The sequence below is a fragment of the Pecten maximus genome, chromosome 4 (genome assembly GCF_902652985.1).
Source record: "Pecten maximus chromosome 4, xPecMax1.1, whole genome shotgun sequence".
Taxonomy (NCBI): domain Eukaryota; kingdom Metazoa; phylum Mollusca; class Bivalvia; order Pectinida; family Pectinidae; genus Pecten; species Pecten maximus.
The window spans coordinates 22,905,567-22,921,652 of NC_047018.1; the positions used below are offsets into that span (position 1 = coordinate 22,905,567).

At 36.8% G+C, this 16,086-nt stretch overlaps 1 protein-coding gene across 3 annotated transcripts in view; it reads left to right on the forward strand.

Annotated features, from left to right (window-relative positions):
• LOC117325540 (lethal(3)malignant brain tumor-like protein 3) overlaps positions 1-11,288 on the forward strand; it is a 39,013-nt gene extending 27,725 nt beyond the window's left edge. For all 3 annotated transcript variants that reach the window (XM_033881840.1, XM_033881841.1, XM_033881842.1), the window contains exons 16-19: positions 112-303; positions 3,033-3,103; positions 3,335-3,579; positions 7,943-11,288. In XM_033881840.1, coding sequence (XP_033737731.1) covers positions 112-303; positions 3,033-3,103; positions 3,335-3,579; positions 7,943-8,071 — 637 coding nt within the window. In that variant the 3' untranslated portion in view covers positions 8,072-11,288. The remainder of the gene's footprint in view (positions 1-111; positions 304-3,032; positions 3,104-3,334; positions 3,580-7,942) is intronic.
• The last annotated feature ends 4,798 nt before the right edge of the window (positions 11,289-16,086 follow it).

Sequence of the window (16,086 nt, forward strand, 5' to 3'; positions counted from 1 at the left end):
ACCAATTAGCAATGTCAGCATTAGGATAGATAATTGTTGCAGCTATAATTTTACCATATCCAGCTGAAATAACTGGCTGATTGGTTGCTAACATAATATTGTAACCCCTAGGAAATGTCCAACGCCTGGCTGTGATGGACAAGGGCATATCACTGGAAAGTTCACCATGCACCATAAAGTCTCTGGCTGTCCTCTTTCTGAGAAAAACATTATGATGATGCAGATGCAGAATAAACCTCAGCATATGACAAATGGTGATACTGGCAAGGTCAAGGTCAAATCTGGGAGAGGCCGAAAACCAAGGTTAGATCTTACTCTAGTGCTGGGAAATACAAAAATGTAGTTATCTGTAATTCAGATTATTATGGAGGAACTTCCATTAAACATTTAATTGGATTGTTAACCGATTAATTATGTTCAAATGGTGTTAAGAGGGATGTTATGAACACAGTGAGTATTTCTCTGTATAGGAGATACAATTTAAAAAAATGACCTATTTTTAGCCCACCATCATCAGATGGTGGGCTGTTCAAATCGCCCTGCGTCCGTGGTCCGTCGTCCGTCCGTCCCTCCGTCCGTCCGTCCCTCCGTCCGTCCGTCCCTCTGTCCGTAAACAATTCTTGTTATCGCTATTTCTCAGAAAGTACTGAAGGGATCTTTCTCAAATTTCATATGTAGGTTCCCCTTGGTGCCTAGTTATGCATATTGCGTTTTGAGACCAATCTGAAAACAACATGGCCGACAGGCAGCCATCTTGGATTTTGACAATTGAAGTTTGTTATCGCTATTTCTAAGAAAGTACTGAAGGGATCTTTCTCAAATTTCATATGCAGGTTCCCCTTGGTGCCTAGTTATGCATATTGCGATTTAAGACCAATTGGAAAACAACATGGCCGACAGGCAGCCATCTTGGATTTTGACAATTGAAGTTTGTTATCGCTATTTCTGAGAAAGTACTGAATGGATCTTTCTTAAATTTCATATGTAGGTTTCCCTTGGTGCCTAGTTATGCATATTGCGTTTTGAGACCAATCTGAAAACAACATGGCCGACAGGCAGCCATCTTGGATTTTGACAATTGAAGTTTGTTATCGCTATTTCTGAGAAAGTACTGAAGGGATCTTTCTCAAATTTCATATGCAGGTTCCCCTTGGTGCCTAGTTATGCATATTGCGTTTTGAGACCAATCTGAAAACAACATGGCCGACAGGCAGCCATCTTGGATTTTGACAATTGAAGTTTGTTATCGCTATTTCTAAGAAAGTACTGAAGGGATCTTTCTCAAATTTCATATGTAGGTTCCCCTTGGTGCCTAGTTATGCATATTGCGATTTAAGACCAATTGGAAAACAACATGGCCGACAGGCAGCCATCTTGGATTTTGACAATTGAAGTTTGTCATCGCTATTTCTGAGAAAGTACTGAATGGATCTTTCTTAAATTTCATATGTAGGTTTCCCTTGGTGCCTAGTTATGCATATTGCGTTTTGAGACCAATCTGAAAACAACATGGCCGACAGGCAGCCATCTTGGATTTTGACAATTGAAGTTTGTTATCGCTATTTCTAAGAAAGTACTGAATGGATCTTTCTGAAATTTCATATGTAGGTTTCCCTTGGTGCCTTGTTATGCATATTGCGTTTTGAGACCAAACTGAAAAAAACATGGCGGACAGGCAGCCATCTTGGATTTTGACAATTGAAGTTTGTTATCACTATTTCTGAGAAAGTACTTAATGGATCTTTCTGAAACTTCATATGTAAGTTTCCCTTGGTGCCTAGTTATGCATATTGCATTTTGAGACCAATCTGAAAACAACATGGCCGACAGGCAGCCATCTTGGATTTTGACAATTGAAGTTTGTTATCACTATTTCTGAGAAAGTACTTAATGGATCTTTCTGAAACTTCATATGTAAGTTTCCCTTGGTGCCTAGTTATGCATATTGCATTTTGAGACCAATCTGAAAATAACATGACCGACAGGCAGCCATCTTGGATTTTGACAATTGAAGTTTGTTATCGCTATTTCTGAGAAAATACTGAAGGGATCTTTCTCAAATTTCATTTTGAGGTTCCCCTTGGTGCCTCATTATGCTTATTGTATTTTGAGATCAATTGGAAAACAATATGGCCGACAGACCGCCATCTTGAATTTTGACAATTGAAGTTTGTTATCTCTATTTCTCAAAGTACTGAATGGATCTTTCTCAAATTTCATAAGTAGGTTCCCCTTGGTCCCTTGTATTGCATTTTTGGACCAGTCTGTCCTGAAAACAACCTGGCAAACAAACAGCCATTATCATTTAATCTCAGATTTCTTATATAGCTAGGATTCCCTTGTTTGAAAAGTACTGGATGGATGTCTCAATTTGCACAGATTAGTAAAATGAAGGGAAAAGTAGAGAAAAGATCAATCTGACATGGAACCTATGAAGATCATTCAATGGTGGGCGCCAAGATCCCTCTGGGATCTCTTGTAATTTACTCTAGTCCGTCATCGTACATTGTCCATCTGTAAACAATTTACATTTTTGGCTTCTTCTCAGAAACCCCTGAACCAGTTTCAATGAAATTTTGGCAAAATGTCCACTGAAATTGTGAATTATATGGTCCTCAACCCCCAGGAGCGTAATGAACTGGGCAAAAACAATCTTCTTCTCAAGACCCAAATAAGGTAGAATCAAATACTCTTCATAGATTGAAGGGCCCTAAGTTGCTTTACCAAATTGTGAATTTCATGACCCATGAATGTCATGTTACCCACATGGGAGGGGGTAAACTTTCCCATAGTTTATGTAGGGGAAATCACATTTTTGAGCATCATTTGTTGAGTTGCCATTGGAAATGATAAAAATTAGAATTATAAGTATGGGATTGCAGTTGGATGGTATGCACATATTTGCCCTGACTGATCCCCATCAGCAGCTGATGGACAGGGTCAAAATGGGTCTAATTGACTGAAATTTATTTTATAATTCTGGTGACCGTTATGGCCAATGGGTTTCGATTACTTTAAATTTACCTACACAGGAGCTATTACCTGAACATGGGTGACCGAGGACCACACAAAGTGTCACGAGAGAGAGAAAAGGAGAGTAAAGGTATGTATTATGATCATCTTCTACAAATTTATATTGATATCAAAGATCATAGATCACTTATATTGGTGAGATTAATACTGTGGACCAGAAGGTAAACAGAATGTCTCGGTATGCAGTTAAGCACAATTTAACTCTCAATAGGTCGTACATTTTTGAAGATATATTTATATCATTTGTCATTTCCTAGTGTTGAAATGATCTTCTGAACATATGAATTATATATTTATACAGCGACTTCGGAATCCAAGAACACAAATAACCTACACAATGGGATCCACCAGTCAGTATTCATGTCATCCATGGTGCCAAATCCCAACAAGGACTTACCCCTGTGTTGGGAGCAACATTCAAAGCTTCTGCCCGGAGTTGACAAGATGAAGGGCTCAGAGGTGTCTAACTGGAACGTGGACCAGGTTTCACAGTTTGTCCGTTCACTTCCGGGCTGTGAGGAGCATGCCAAGGCTTTTAAGGATGAGGTAGGCGCAAACTTATGAAAATAACATGCATTTCTCCTTTTTAGCCCACCATCATCAGATGGTGGGCTATTCAAATCGCCCTGCGTCCGTGGTCCGTGGTCCGTCCGTAAACAATTCTTGTTATCGCTATTTCTCAGAAAGTACTGAAGGGATCTTTCTCAAATTTCATTTTTAGGTTCCCCTTGGTGCCTAGTTATGCATATTGCATTTTGAGACCAATCTGAAAACAACATGGCCCACAGGCAGCCATCTTGGATTTTGACAATTGAAGTTTGTTATCGCTATTTCTCAGAAACTGTTGAGGGGATCTTTCTGAAATTTCATATGTAGGTTCCCCTTGGTGCCTAGTTATGCATATTGCATTTTGAGACCAATCTGAAAACAACATGGCCGACAGGCAGCCATCTTGGATTTTGTCAATTGAAGTTTGTTATCGCTATTTCTCAGAAACTATTGAGGGGATCTTTCTGAAATTTCATATGTAGGTTCCCCTTGGTGCCTAGTTATGCATATTGCATTTTGAGACCAATCTGAAAACAACATGGCCGACAGGCAGCCATCTTGGATTTTGACAATTGAAGTTTGTTATCGCTATTTCTCAGAAACTAATAAGGGGATCTTTCTGAAATTTTATATGTAGGTCCCCCTCAGTGCCTAGTTATGCATATTGAATTTTGAGACTAATCGGAAAACAACATGGCCGACAGGCAGCCATCTTGGATTTTGACAATTGAAGTTTGTTATCGCTATTTCTCAGAAAGTACTGAAGGGATCTTTCTGAAATTTCATATGTAGGTTCCCCTTGGTGCCTAGTTATGCATATTGCATTTTGAGACCAATTGGAAAACAACATGGCCGACAGGCAGCCATCTTGGATTTTGACAATTGAAGTTTGTTATCGCTATTTCTCAGAAACTAATGAAGGGATCTTTCTGAAATTTCATATGTAGGTTCCCCTCAGTGCCTAGTTATGCATATTGCATTTTGAGACCAATCGGAAAACAACATGGCCGACAGGCAGCCATCTTGGATTTTGACAATTGAAGTTTGTTATCGCTATTTCTCAGAAAGTACTGAAGGGATCTTTCTGAAATTTCATATGTAGGTTCCCCTTGGTGCTTAGTTATGCATATTGCATTTTGAGACCAATTGGGAAACAACATGGCCGACAGGCAGCCATCTTGGATTTTGACAATTGAAGTTTGTTATCGCTATTTCTCAGAAACTAATGAAGGGATCTTTCTGAAATTTCATATGTAGGTTCCCTCAGTGCTTAGTTATGCATATTGCATTTTGAGACCAATCGGAAAACAACATGGCCGACAGGCAGCCATCTTGGATTTTGACAATTGAAGTTTGTTATCGCTATTTCTCAGAAACTTATGAAGGGATCTTTCTGAAATTTCATATGTAGGTTCCCCTTGGTGCATAGTTATGCATATTGCATTTTGAGACCAATCTGAAAACAACATGGCCGACAGGCAGCCATCTTGGATTTTGACAATTGAAGTTTGTTATCGCTATTTCTCAGAAACTATTGAGGGGTTCTTCTGAAATTTCATATGTAAGTTCCCTTGGTGCCTAGTTATGCATATTGCATTTTGAGACCAATCTGAAAACAACATGGCCGACAGGCAGCCATCTTGGATTTTGACAATTGAAGTTTGTTAGCGCTATTTCTCAGAAAACTTATTGAAGGGATCTTTCTGAAATTTCATATGTAGGTTTCCCTCAGTGCCTAGTTATGCATATTGCATTTTGAGACTAATCTGAAAACAACATGGCCGACAGGCAGCCATCTTGGATTTTGACAATTGAAGTTTGTTATCGCTATTTCTCAGAAACTATTGAGGGGATCTTTCTGAAATTTCATATGTAGGTTCCCCTTGGTGCCTAGTTATGCATATTGCATTTTGAGACCAATCTGAAAACAACATGGCCGACAGGCAGCCATCTTGGATTTTGACAATTGAAGTTTGTTATCGCTATTTCTCAGAAACTATTGAGGGGATCTTTCTGAAATTTCATATGTAGGTTCCCCTTGGTGCTTAGTTATGCATATTGCATTTTGAGACCAATCTGAAAACAACATGGCCGACAGGCAGCCATCTTGGATTTTGACAATTGAAGTTTGTTATCGCTATTTCTCAGAAACTTATGAAGGGATCTTTCTGAAATTTCATATGTAGGTTTCCCTCGGTGCCTTGTTATGCATATTGCATTTTGAGACCAATCTGAAAACAACATGGCCCACAGGCAGCCATCTTGGATTTTGACAATTGAAGTTTGTTATCGCTATTTCTCAGAAACTATTGAGGGGATCTTTCTCAAATTTCATATGTAGGTTCCCCTTGGTGCCTAGTTATGCATATTGCATTTTGAGACCAATTTGAAAACAACATGGCCGACAGGCAGCCATCTTGGATTTTGACAATTGAAGTTTGTTATCGCTATTTCTGAGAAAGCACTGAAGGGATCTTTCTCAAATTTCATATAAAAGTTCCTCTTGGTGCCTAGTTAGGCATATTGCATTTTGAGACCAATTGGAAAACAACATGGCCGACAGGCAGCCATCTTGGATTTTGACAATTGAAGTTTGTTATCGCTATTTCTCAGAAACTTATGAAGGGATCTTTCTGAAATTTCATATGTAGGTTTCCCTCAGTGCGTAGTTATGCATATTGCATTTTGAGACTAATCTGAAAACAACATGGCCGACAGGCAGCCATCTTGGATTTTGACAATTGAAGTTTGTTATCGCTATTTCTCAGAAAGTACTGAAGGGATCTTTCTCAAATTTCATATGTAGGTTTCCCTCAGTGCGTAGTTATGCATATTGCATTTTGAGACCAATCGAAAAACAACATGGCCGACAGGCAGCCATCTTGGATTTTGACAATTGAAGATTGTTATCGCTATTTATCAGAAATTGCTGAAAGGATCTTTCTGAATTTCATTTGTAGGTTGCCCTCTGTGCCTAGTTATGCATATTGGATTTTGAGACCAGTCAGAAAACAACCTGGCTGACAGGCAGCCATCTTGTATTTTGAAAATTGAAGTTTGTTATCGCTATTGTACAGAAGGTACTGAAGGGATTTTTCTCAAATTTCATATGTAGGTTCCCCTTGGTCCCTGGTATTGCATTTTGGGACCAATCGGAAAACAACATGGCCGACAGACAGCCATTATCGCTAAATCTTAAATTTTATATATAGGTTCCCCTTGTTTGAAAAGTACTAGAGGGCTGTTTCTGAATTTACACAGATTAGTAATATAAGACTTAGAGGACGGGAAAAGTAGAGAAAAGATCAATCTGACATGGAACCTATAAAGATCATTCAATGGTGGGCGCCAAGATCCCTCTGGGATCTCTTGTTATATTTAATAGCTTGATATTATCAATTCAGTTGAAAGTTTTTCTTTAATTACATAATTTCGCTCATCTGAAACCTTTTAAAAATATAATATTATCAAGAGATTATTTTAAATCATTTGCAAATCTTACTGATGTTAAAGGTACTCATCTCCCACATGCCTTCAGAAGTCCAATCCTACTTTCACTTACTTTATTAGACATTCTGATGTTCAGCTTGATAGGAAAATACTAAAAATAGCCTGGTCTAGGTAAAGCAAGTTGGTCTATAACATCAGTTTGGGTCAATATGTGTACATAGCACATAGCACCTGGTTCCTGGCCGACTGAAGTAAATGAACTTATGAATTTTATATCTCAACAACGGTTTTATAAAAGATCAAATGTTTTATTTAGATTGAAATAAAATTTAATGATCTTTCATTTAGTTATTACTTAGCATTGAGATGAAAAAGTTGATAGTCCAGGTTCAAGGAAACTGGCCAACATCAATCAAGGCATACCAAATATAACAGTTCATCTAAATCTGTACCAAGAATTGTATAAAGTAGGAGGAAGTCCTCTCTTTTTCATCTTTGATGACATTCCAGTGATTGAACTTTCATCTCAATGACATCTTTGGTTCCTGTCTGTGTCAGTATTCACTTTTTTTTTTTTGCAGACTCTTGCTGTTGTCTTTCAAACATATTTTTGTCCAACTATATATGTTTACATTACGATCAGACTGTCAGTTTATGCATTGCATTATGGGATACAGGAGCCTTATACGGGAGCCTCATTTGCATGTTATCTTGATAACTACTAATTTAGATCGGACAGGGATCTATTTTATGTAATGGCAAATTTTTTGTGACCCAGCATTAAGTAAGATTTAATTAGGTATATTAAATAATTCTAACTTAATTTGTTCATTTACATTAGGAAATTATCTTTTCTTTAGTGGGTATCACTTTTAAACCAAAGACTAACTTTTACTGCTTTATCTTACAGCAAATTGATGGAGAAGCATTCATGTTGATAACACAGACAGACATTGTTAAGATCATGAATGTGAAATTGGGTCCAGCTCTAAAAATCTTTAACAGCATTCTCATGTTCAAGAACTCGCTGGATGTCTAGTAATTAATGACAGACTCTAGGAAGTGTGGAACAATGTACATAGTACAAATTCTACTGGCTGGAGGAGGTCACAGGAAATACTCTCCATTGGAACAAAGAGCTAGTTCTGGAAACTGTTAGCATCACAATTCAGGACGGAGCAAGAATATATACTTACAGGAGATATTGGTGGAACATGGAGCAGGCATGTTCACTCCAAAGATAGAAGCTTCTTGTTGAGTATAGTAAATTGTATTACAACATTGAGCAAGCATTGTCTGACAGAATAGAATGATCTGATAAATCTGTCGTAGAGAAGACATGTTCAGACAAAATATTAAGTTATGTTATAACATAGAGCAAGCTTGTTTGGACAGAATAGAAAATCTTGTTCATTGTCAATGGACTCTAAATACATCTTATATGATTATATAAGACATCCGCAAATTTTATTTGAACTGAACTTTTACAACTTGTTTGTGCCATAGTGTTTTACTATCATTGTAATATTACCATGTAATATATAGTTAAGTTTGCTCAAAGTTGAAATCCTTGTATGTTTGGAAAGAAAAACTTATATGAACGGGACTATTTTATGTTTTAATTGTAGTTTCTGTAGTAATTAACTAAAATTTTAATCATGTGAGCAAGAAGTCCATTGGCCATTGCAAAAATAAGGAGACAAATATAAAACTGAATTGGTCTGTTAAGCCAATGAATTTTTTAAAAGCATTAACGAGACCTTGAATTTGTTTTAGAAATTGTTAGGTTAAGACTGTATACATGTTGTGAATTAAGATTTCCATTTAAGCCATATCATTAGTACCTGATTTTGCAATCTTGCAAAATAACAAAATTTTAGTTTTGTACTTTTCAAATTATGTCTGTAATTCACTCATCTGGCACTAATTGCAGGTGAGCTTCTAGTTCTGTAGTAAGTACCTTATTTCATAACCTGATCTGCATCATTTAAATTTATCAAAAAAAAAAGATCCTTACAAAGGAGTAGAGACTTAATACAGAGAGTATACACTGTATGACTGGATTCATGAAATTTAATCAAATCCAGACATAATTGATTGAAATTGTTGAAATCAAATTGTTTAGCTTATATGTGATTGTATAGGCAAAATCCTCTGTTGTTCTGATTATGGTCACATATGCAAAAAGTTTTGTTAATATTATTGTGCGTAAATTGTCTATTATATGCCTATCACTAGTTACCTGACATGGGAATCTTAAGCTTGTTATTGTGTTAATCAGAAGTATATGTCATTTACTTACACAAAGTTTACAGTAAGATTAAGGTGACAGAAAGATTATGAAGCAAAAACATAATTCCTGTGGACTGTACATATGTATATAACTTGGGCGTTATTATTCCCATAGTGCTTTCATCAAATTAAGAGACTTTGTATTCCAGGCGACCAGTTTCAGGAAGGAGCAGTGCACTTTCAGATTTTTTTAAGCATTGCTTAATATATTTATACATGTATATACTTTGCATGATATTCAAATTACATTTAACTCATCACTAATCTAGATTTCACATTATATATGTAATAATGTTGGTTTCTGAAATTGATTTAATCCTTTCTGTAATTTACTTTTTGGAGTCTATATACATATATAAACATGATGAAATGGATTGGCAGTTTCATTAAAAAGGATCTTTATATGCATTAAATGTCTGATATATATATCCTACCTTTTGTAATCCAAATATATACAGTCGAGACTCAAAATGAATGGATGGTATAATGTTACTAGACATCCCTTGGTCCAAGCTTCTAATTACATATAGCTAGATGTCAAAGAATCTTGGAGTCTATATGAGCTGTTTTGTATTGTCCATGTTTGTTATGTTGTGCTTCTCCTATGTAACAGGATTTGTACCTGTCCATGTATTTTCACATTGTTATAACAGAAGCTACGTTTTTGGCACAATGTCATCAGGTATTGTGCTATTCAAATCACATACCCGTATTTCGGTGGTTCCATTTGATCTCATATTTAGCATGTTAGATTTTGAAACTAATAAAAAAAAAATGACAATTGAAGTTTGTTACCCCTTATTTGTAGAAAGTACTTTAGTATATTTCCTTAATTTAATTTTCAATGTTTCATTTGGTCTCCAGCTGTACATTTTAAATCTTTTTTATTAATTAGAAGAATAAAAAATGATAGTGATATTTTGTCAATACAACATATCAAATCAACTGGTAAGAGGAAAGATGACAAGTAATAAAACTTGAAGATCACACTTGTATATTAGAATCAGTAAATCAGTAAATACATTGATGCCGTCTTGGATTATCTCCCTTATGAGACTGCATCAGAGTCAGTTAATTTGTTCACATTCTTACTAATACACAAACAATTTACATCGTGATAAATTAATATGGTATATGTACAGTAGTTCAGATCAAAGTGACCATAGTTATCAACTGCCAGTTAAATCCAGACCAAACAAACATCCAGTTGCTATGAAAAAATGGAAGCTATTCTGTTTAGTGTTGAAATGTTTTTAGAGACTGAATATCATAGTCTAAATTCTGAAAGATTAAGGGTTATCAGCTGTATATCACATCACAAGTATATGAAAAATTAATGTAAATGTTTTAAGTGTCTGAAATGATGGTTCATTAATCTGTTTGTTAATTCTTGTACAAAAATTGTTAATTTTCAATAAAGACATGTTAACATTAAATTTATCATCTGCATAAGAGGCAATCGATCATGAGTAACATGTTTTTTTATATTTGTTTACAAGTTCAAGTATTCACTTAAAGAACAGACATTTATTTCAGATGTGGGATATCGGTGGTTCTAATTACTAGTAAACAGTACTGATACTGTATAAGCTGATGAATAGCCAATTGAACTTGTCTCATTCACAATGTTTTGGCGTATTAAGTCACTATCAGTATACTATATGTAACAATGCATTTTTATAATTATTGTGATATTGTACTTGGGATATATACGTGATGTAATTTCATGTAGTAAAAATGAAGAATTTTGTTTCGGTAATCTATTAAAGTATGAATTGAATTTGAAGACTTGTATAATAAAGATGCTGAGCCATACACATATATAACGTGAGCAATGGTTCCAGGATAAAATCTCGGATACAAGCTAGCTGTGCCTTTGTAGTGTGTATTAGGGCATCATTGTAGGCGGACTGGTTACTGGTACAGTGATACTGGTCTATACACAATAAAACATACTAAATCAATTTTTGATGTTCACTTATCTTTATGTCGATTTTCATTGTATTGGTTACTTTAATACACCTACAGCAGATGATTGTTAAGTTAAGAATATTCAGTCATAATCCTTGAGGTTTAAAACTATTTTAAGCTCATCGACCGAAAGGGATATGCAAGATTCTGCCATGGTGCAGTGTCTTGTGCTTATATATCTGTTGTCCACATTTCCTTTTAAACAACTTCTCAATAACCAAACAGGCCACTGAAGGGTCATAATATTGGGCTAGTACCATGCTGGCATTAAAAATCATGACTTCTTTCAAGGTTTGGTTTTGATTTGTTTAATATCCTATTTACAGAAGGGGATTTAAAGGCGACAACCTTTGCATGCGAGATGCATGTGCCTGTTAAGTGGGTTTTAGGTGGTTATGTTCGATTTTGTCTTGGGAGTGGCAGAACTGTCAGTGGTCCATTGTCCCTCTATAAACAATCCTTTTGCTATTTGTGGAGAAGTAACAGAATTATTAGTTTCAGTTGTGCTCATTCAATTCGAGACTGATCAGGAAAACATGGCCGAGAGTCAGACACCTTGGAATTTTAGCCTACCATCATCAGATCTAGATGGTGGGCTATTCAAATCGCCTTGTATCCGTCTGGCCTTCCTTCTGTCCGTCCGTCCGTCCGTAAACAATTCTTGTTATCGCTATTTCTGAGAAAGACCTGAAGGGATCTTTCTCAAATTTCATATGCTGGTTCCCCTTGGTCTGTAGTTATGCATATCGCATTTTGGGACCGATCACAAAAAACAAAGCATGGCCGACAGGCAGCCATCTTTGATTTTGACAATTGAAGTTTGTTATCGCTATTTCTCCGAAAGTACTAAGGGGATTTTTCTCAAATTTCATATGTAGGTTCCCCTTGGTCCGTAGTTATGCATATTGCATTTTGGGACCAATCTGAAGACAACATTGCCGACAGGCAGCCATTTTGGGACTAATCTGAAAACAACAGCCATCTTGGATTTTGACAATTGAAGTTTGTTATCACTATTTCTCACAAAGACCTGAAGGGATCTTTCTGAAATATCATATATGAGTTGCCCTATGTCCTTAGTTATGCATATTGTATCTTGGGACAGATCGGATAACAACATTGCCGACAGACAGCCATCTTGGATTTTGACAATTGAAGTTTGTTATATCTATTTCTCAGAAAGTACTGAAGGTATTTTCTCAAATTTCATATGTAGGTTCACCTTAGTCTATAGTTATGCATATCGCATTTTGGGACCAATCTGAAAACAACATGGCCGACAGGCAGCCATCTTGGATTTTGACAATTGAAGTTTGTTAATCGCTATTTCTAAGAAAGTACTGAAGGGAGCTTGCTCAAATTGCATATGTAGGTTCCCCTTGGTGCCTAGTTATGCATATTTCATTTTGGGACCAATCTGAATACAACATGGCCGACAGGCAGCCATCTTTGATTTTGACAATTGAAGTTTGTTATCGCTATTTCTCACAAAGACCTGAAGGGATCTTTCTGAAATATCATATATAGGTTGCCCTAAGTCCCTAGTTATGCATATTGTATCTTGGGACAGATCAGATAACAACATTGCCAACAGACAGCCATCTTGGATTTTGACAATTGAAGTTTGTTATATCTATTTCTCAGAAAGTACTAAAGGTATCTTTCTCAAATTTCATATGTAGGTTCTCCTTTGTCTATAGTTATGCATATCGCATTTTGGGACCGATCGGAAAACAACATGGCCGACAGGCAGCCATCTTGGATTTTGACAATTGAAGTTTGTTATCGCTATTCCTCAGAAAGTGCAGAAGGAATCTTTCTCAAATTCCATATGCAGGTTCTCCTCAGTGCCTAGTTATGCATATTGCATTTTGAGACCAATCGCAAAACAACATGGCTGACAGGCAGCCATCTTGGATTTTACCAATTGAAGTTTGTTATCGCTATTTCTCACAAAGACCTGAAGGGATCTTTCTGAAAAATCATATATGAGTTGCCCTATGTCCTTAGTTATGCATATTGCATCTTGGGACAGATCGGATAACAACATTGCCGAAAGACAGCCATCTTGGATTTTGACAATTGAAGTTTGCTATCGCTATTTCTCAGAAACTACCGAAGGGAACTTTCTCAAATTCCATATGCAGGTTCTCCTCAGTGCCTAGTTATGCATATTGCATTTTGAGACCAATCGCAAAACAATATGGCTGACAGGCAGCCATCTTGGATTTTGACAATTGAAGTTTGTTATCGCTATTTCTCAGAAAGTACTGAAGGGATCTTTCTAAAATTTCATATGTAGGTTCCCCTTGGTGCCTAGTTATGCATATTGCATTTTGACACCAATAGGACAACAACATGGCCGACAGGCAGCCATCTTTGATTTTGACAATTGAAGTTTGTTATCGCTACTTCTCAGAAAGTACTAAAGTGATCTTTCTGGAATTTCATATGTAGGTTGCCCTTGGTCCTTAGGTATGCATAATCCATTTGGGGACCAATCTGAAAACAACATGGCCGAAAGGCAGCCATCTTGGATTTTGACAATTGAAGTTTGTTATCGCTATTTCTCACAAAGACCTGAAGGGATCTTTCTGAAATATCATATATGAGTTGCCCTATGTCCTTAGTTATGCATGTTGCATCTTGGGACAGATCGGATAACAACATTGCCGACAGACAGCCATCTTGGATTTTGACAATTGAAGTTTGCTATCGCTATTTCTCAGAAAGTACTGAAGGGATCTTTCTCAAATTTCATATGTAGGTTCCCCTTGGTGCCTCGTTATGCATATTGCATTTTGGGACCAATCTGAAAACAACATGGCCGACAGGCAGCCATCTTGGATTTTGACAATTGAAGTTTGTTATCGCTATTTCTCACAAATACCTGAAGGGATCTTTCTGAAATATCATATATAGGTTGCCCGAAGTCCCTAGTTATGCATATTGCATTTTGGGACCAATCGGAAAACATCATGGCCGACAGGCAGCCATCTTGGATTTTGACAATTGAAGTTTGTTATCGCTATTTCTCACAAAGAACTGAAGGGATCTTTCTGAAATATCATATATGAGTTGCCCTATGTCCTTAGTTATGCATATTGCATCTTGGGACAGATCGGATAACAACATTGCCGACAGACAGCCATCTTGGATTTTGACAATTGAAGTTTGCTATCGCTATTTCTCAAAAAGTACTGAAGGGATCTTTCTCAAATTTCATATGTAGGTTCCCCTTGGTGCCTTGTTATGCATATCGCATTTTGGGACCAATCTGAAAACAACATGGCCGACAGGCAGCCATCTTGGATTTTGACAATTGAAGTTTGTTATCGCTATTTCTCACAAATACCTGAAGGGATCTTTCTGAAATATCATATATAGGTTGCCCGAAGTCCCTAGTTATGCATATTGCATTTTGGGACCAATCGGAAAACATCATGGCCGACAGGCAGCCATCTTGGATTTTGACAATTGAAGTTTGTTATCGCTATTTCTCATAAAGTGCAGAAGGAATCTTTCTCAAATTTCATATGCAGGTTCTCCTCAGTGCCTTGTTATGCATATTGCATTTTGAGACCAATCGCAAAACAACATGGCTGACAGGCAGCCATCTTGGATTTTGACAATTGAAGTTTGTTATCGCTATTTCTCAGAAAGTACTGAAGGTGTCTTTCTCAAATTTCATTTGTAGGTTCTCCTTGGACCCTTGTTATGCATATTTCATTTTGGGACCAGTCGGAAAACAACATGGCAGAAAGGCAGCCATCTTGGATTTTGACAATTGAAGTTTGTTGTCGCTATTTCTCAGAAAGCATTGAAGGGATCTTTCTCCAATTTCATATGTAAGTTGCACTGCGTCTCTTGTTATGCATATTTCATTTGAGGGCCAATAGGAAAACAACATGGCCGACAGGCAGCCATCTTGGATTTTACAATTGAAGTTTGTTATCGTTATTTCTCAGAAAGTACTGAAGGGATCTTTCTCAAATTACATTTGTAGGTTATCCTTGGACCCTAGTTATGCATATTTCATTTTGGGACCAGTCGGGAAAACAACAAAGCCGACAGGCAGCAAACTTGGATTTTGACAATTGAAGTTTGTTATCGCTATTTTACAGAAGGTACTGAAGGGATCTTTCTCAAATTTCATATGTAGGTTCCCCTTGGTCCAGTGGTATTGCATTTTGAGACCAATCTGAAAACAACATGGTCGACAGACAGCCATTATCACTGAATCTCAAATTTCATATATAAGTTCCCCTTGTTTGAAAAGTGCGGGAGGGATGTTTCTCAATTTACAGAGTTTAGTAAGAGGAAGGGAAATAAAGAGAGAAGATCAATCTGACATGGAACCTATAAAGATCATCCAATGGTGGTATTTAAGTTGAGGTGTGTATCTTTATTTCCTGAAAATTTCCCCGTTTTCTTTTTTGTCCAATTATGAAACAAAATGACTGACCTGCAGTCATCTTGGATTTCGACAGTTGAAGTTTATTTTCACGATTTATTGAGAAGTGATGGAAAGATTTTCTCAAGCTTCATTTGTAAGTTTACCTTGGTCCCCATGTTGTATCGATTCAAGTTTGAGACTGATCTGAAAAGCAAAATGGCGGACTACCGTCTTGTATTTTGATAGTCAATGTTTGATATTTTTGGAGAAGTACTTTAAGTACTTTGAGGATACTTCTGAAACTTCATATATAGGTTCCCTTTGGTCTGTAGTTGTGCTCATTCAATTTGAGGCTGATCGGGAAAACAACATGGCCGATAGGCAGCCACCAGTTC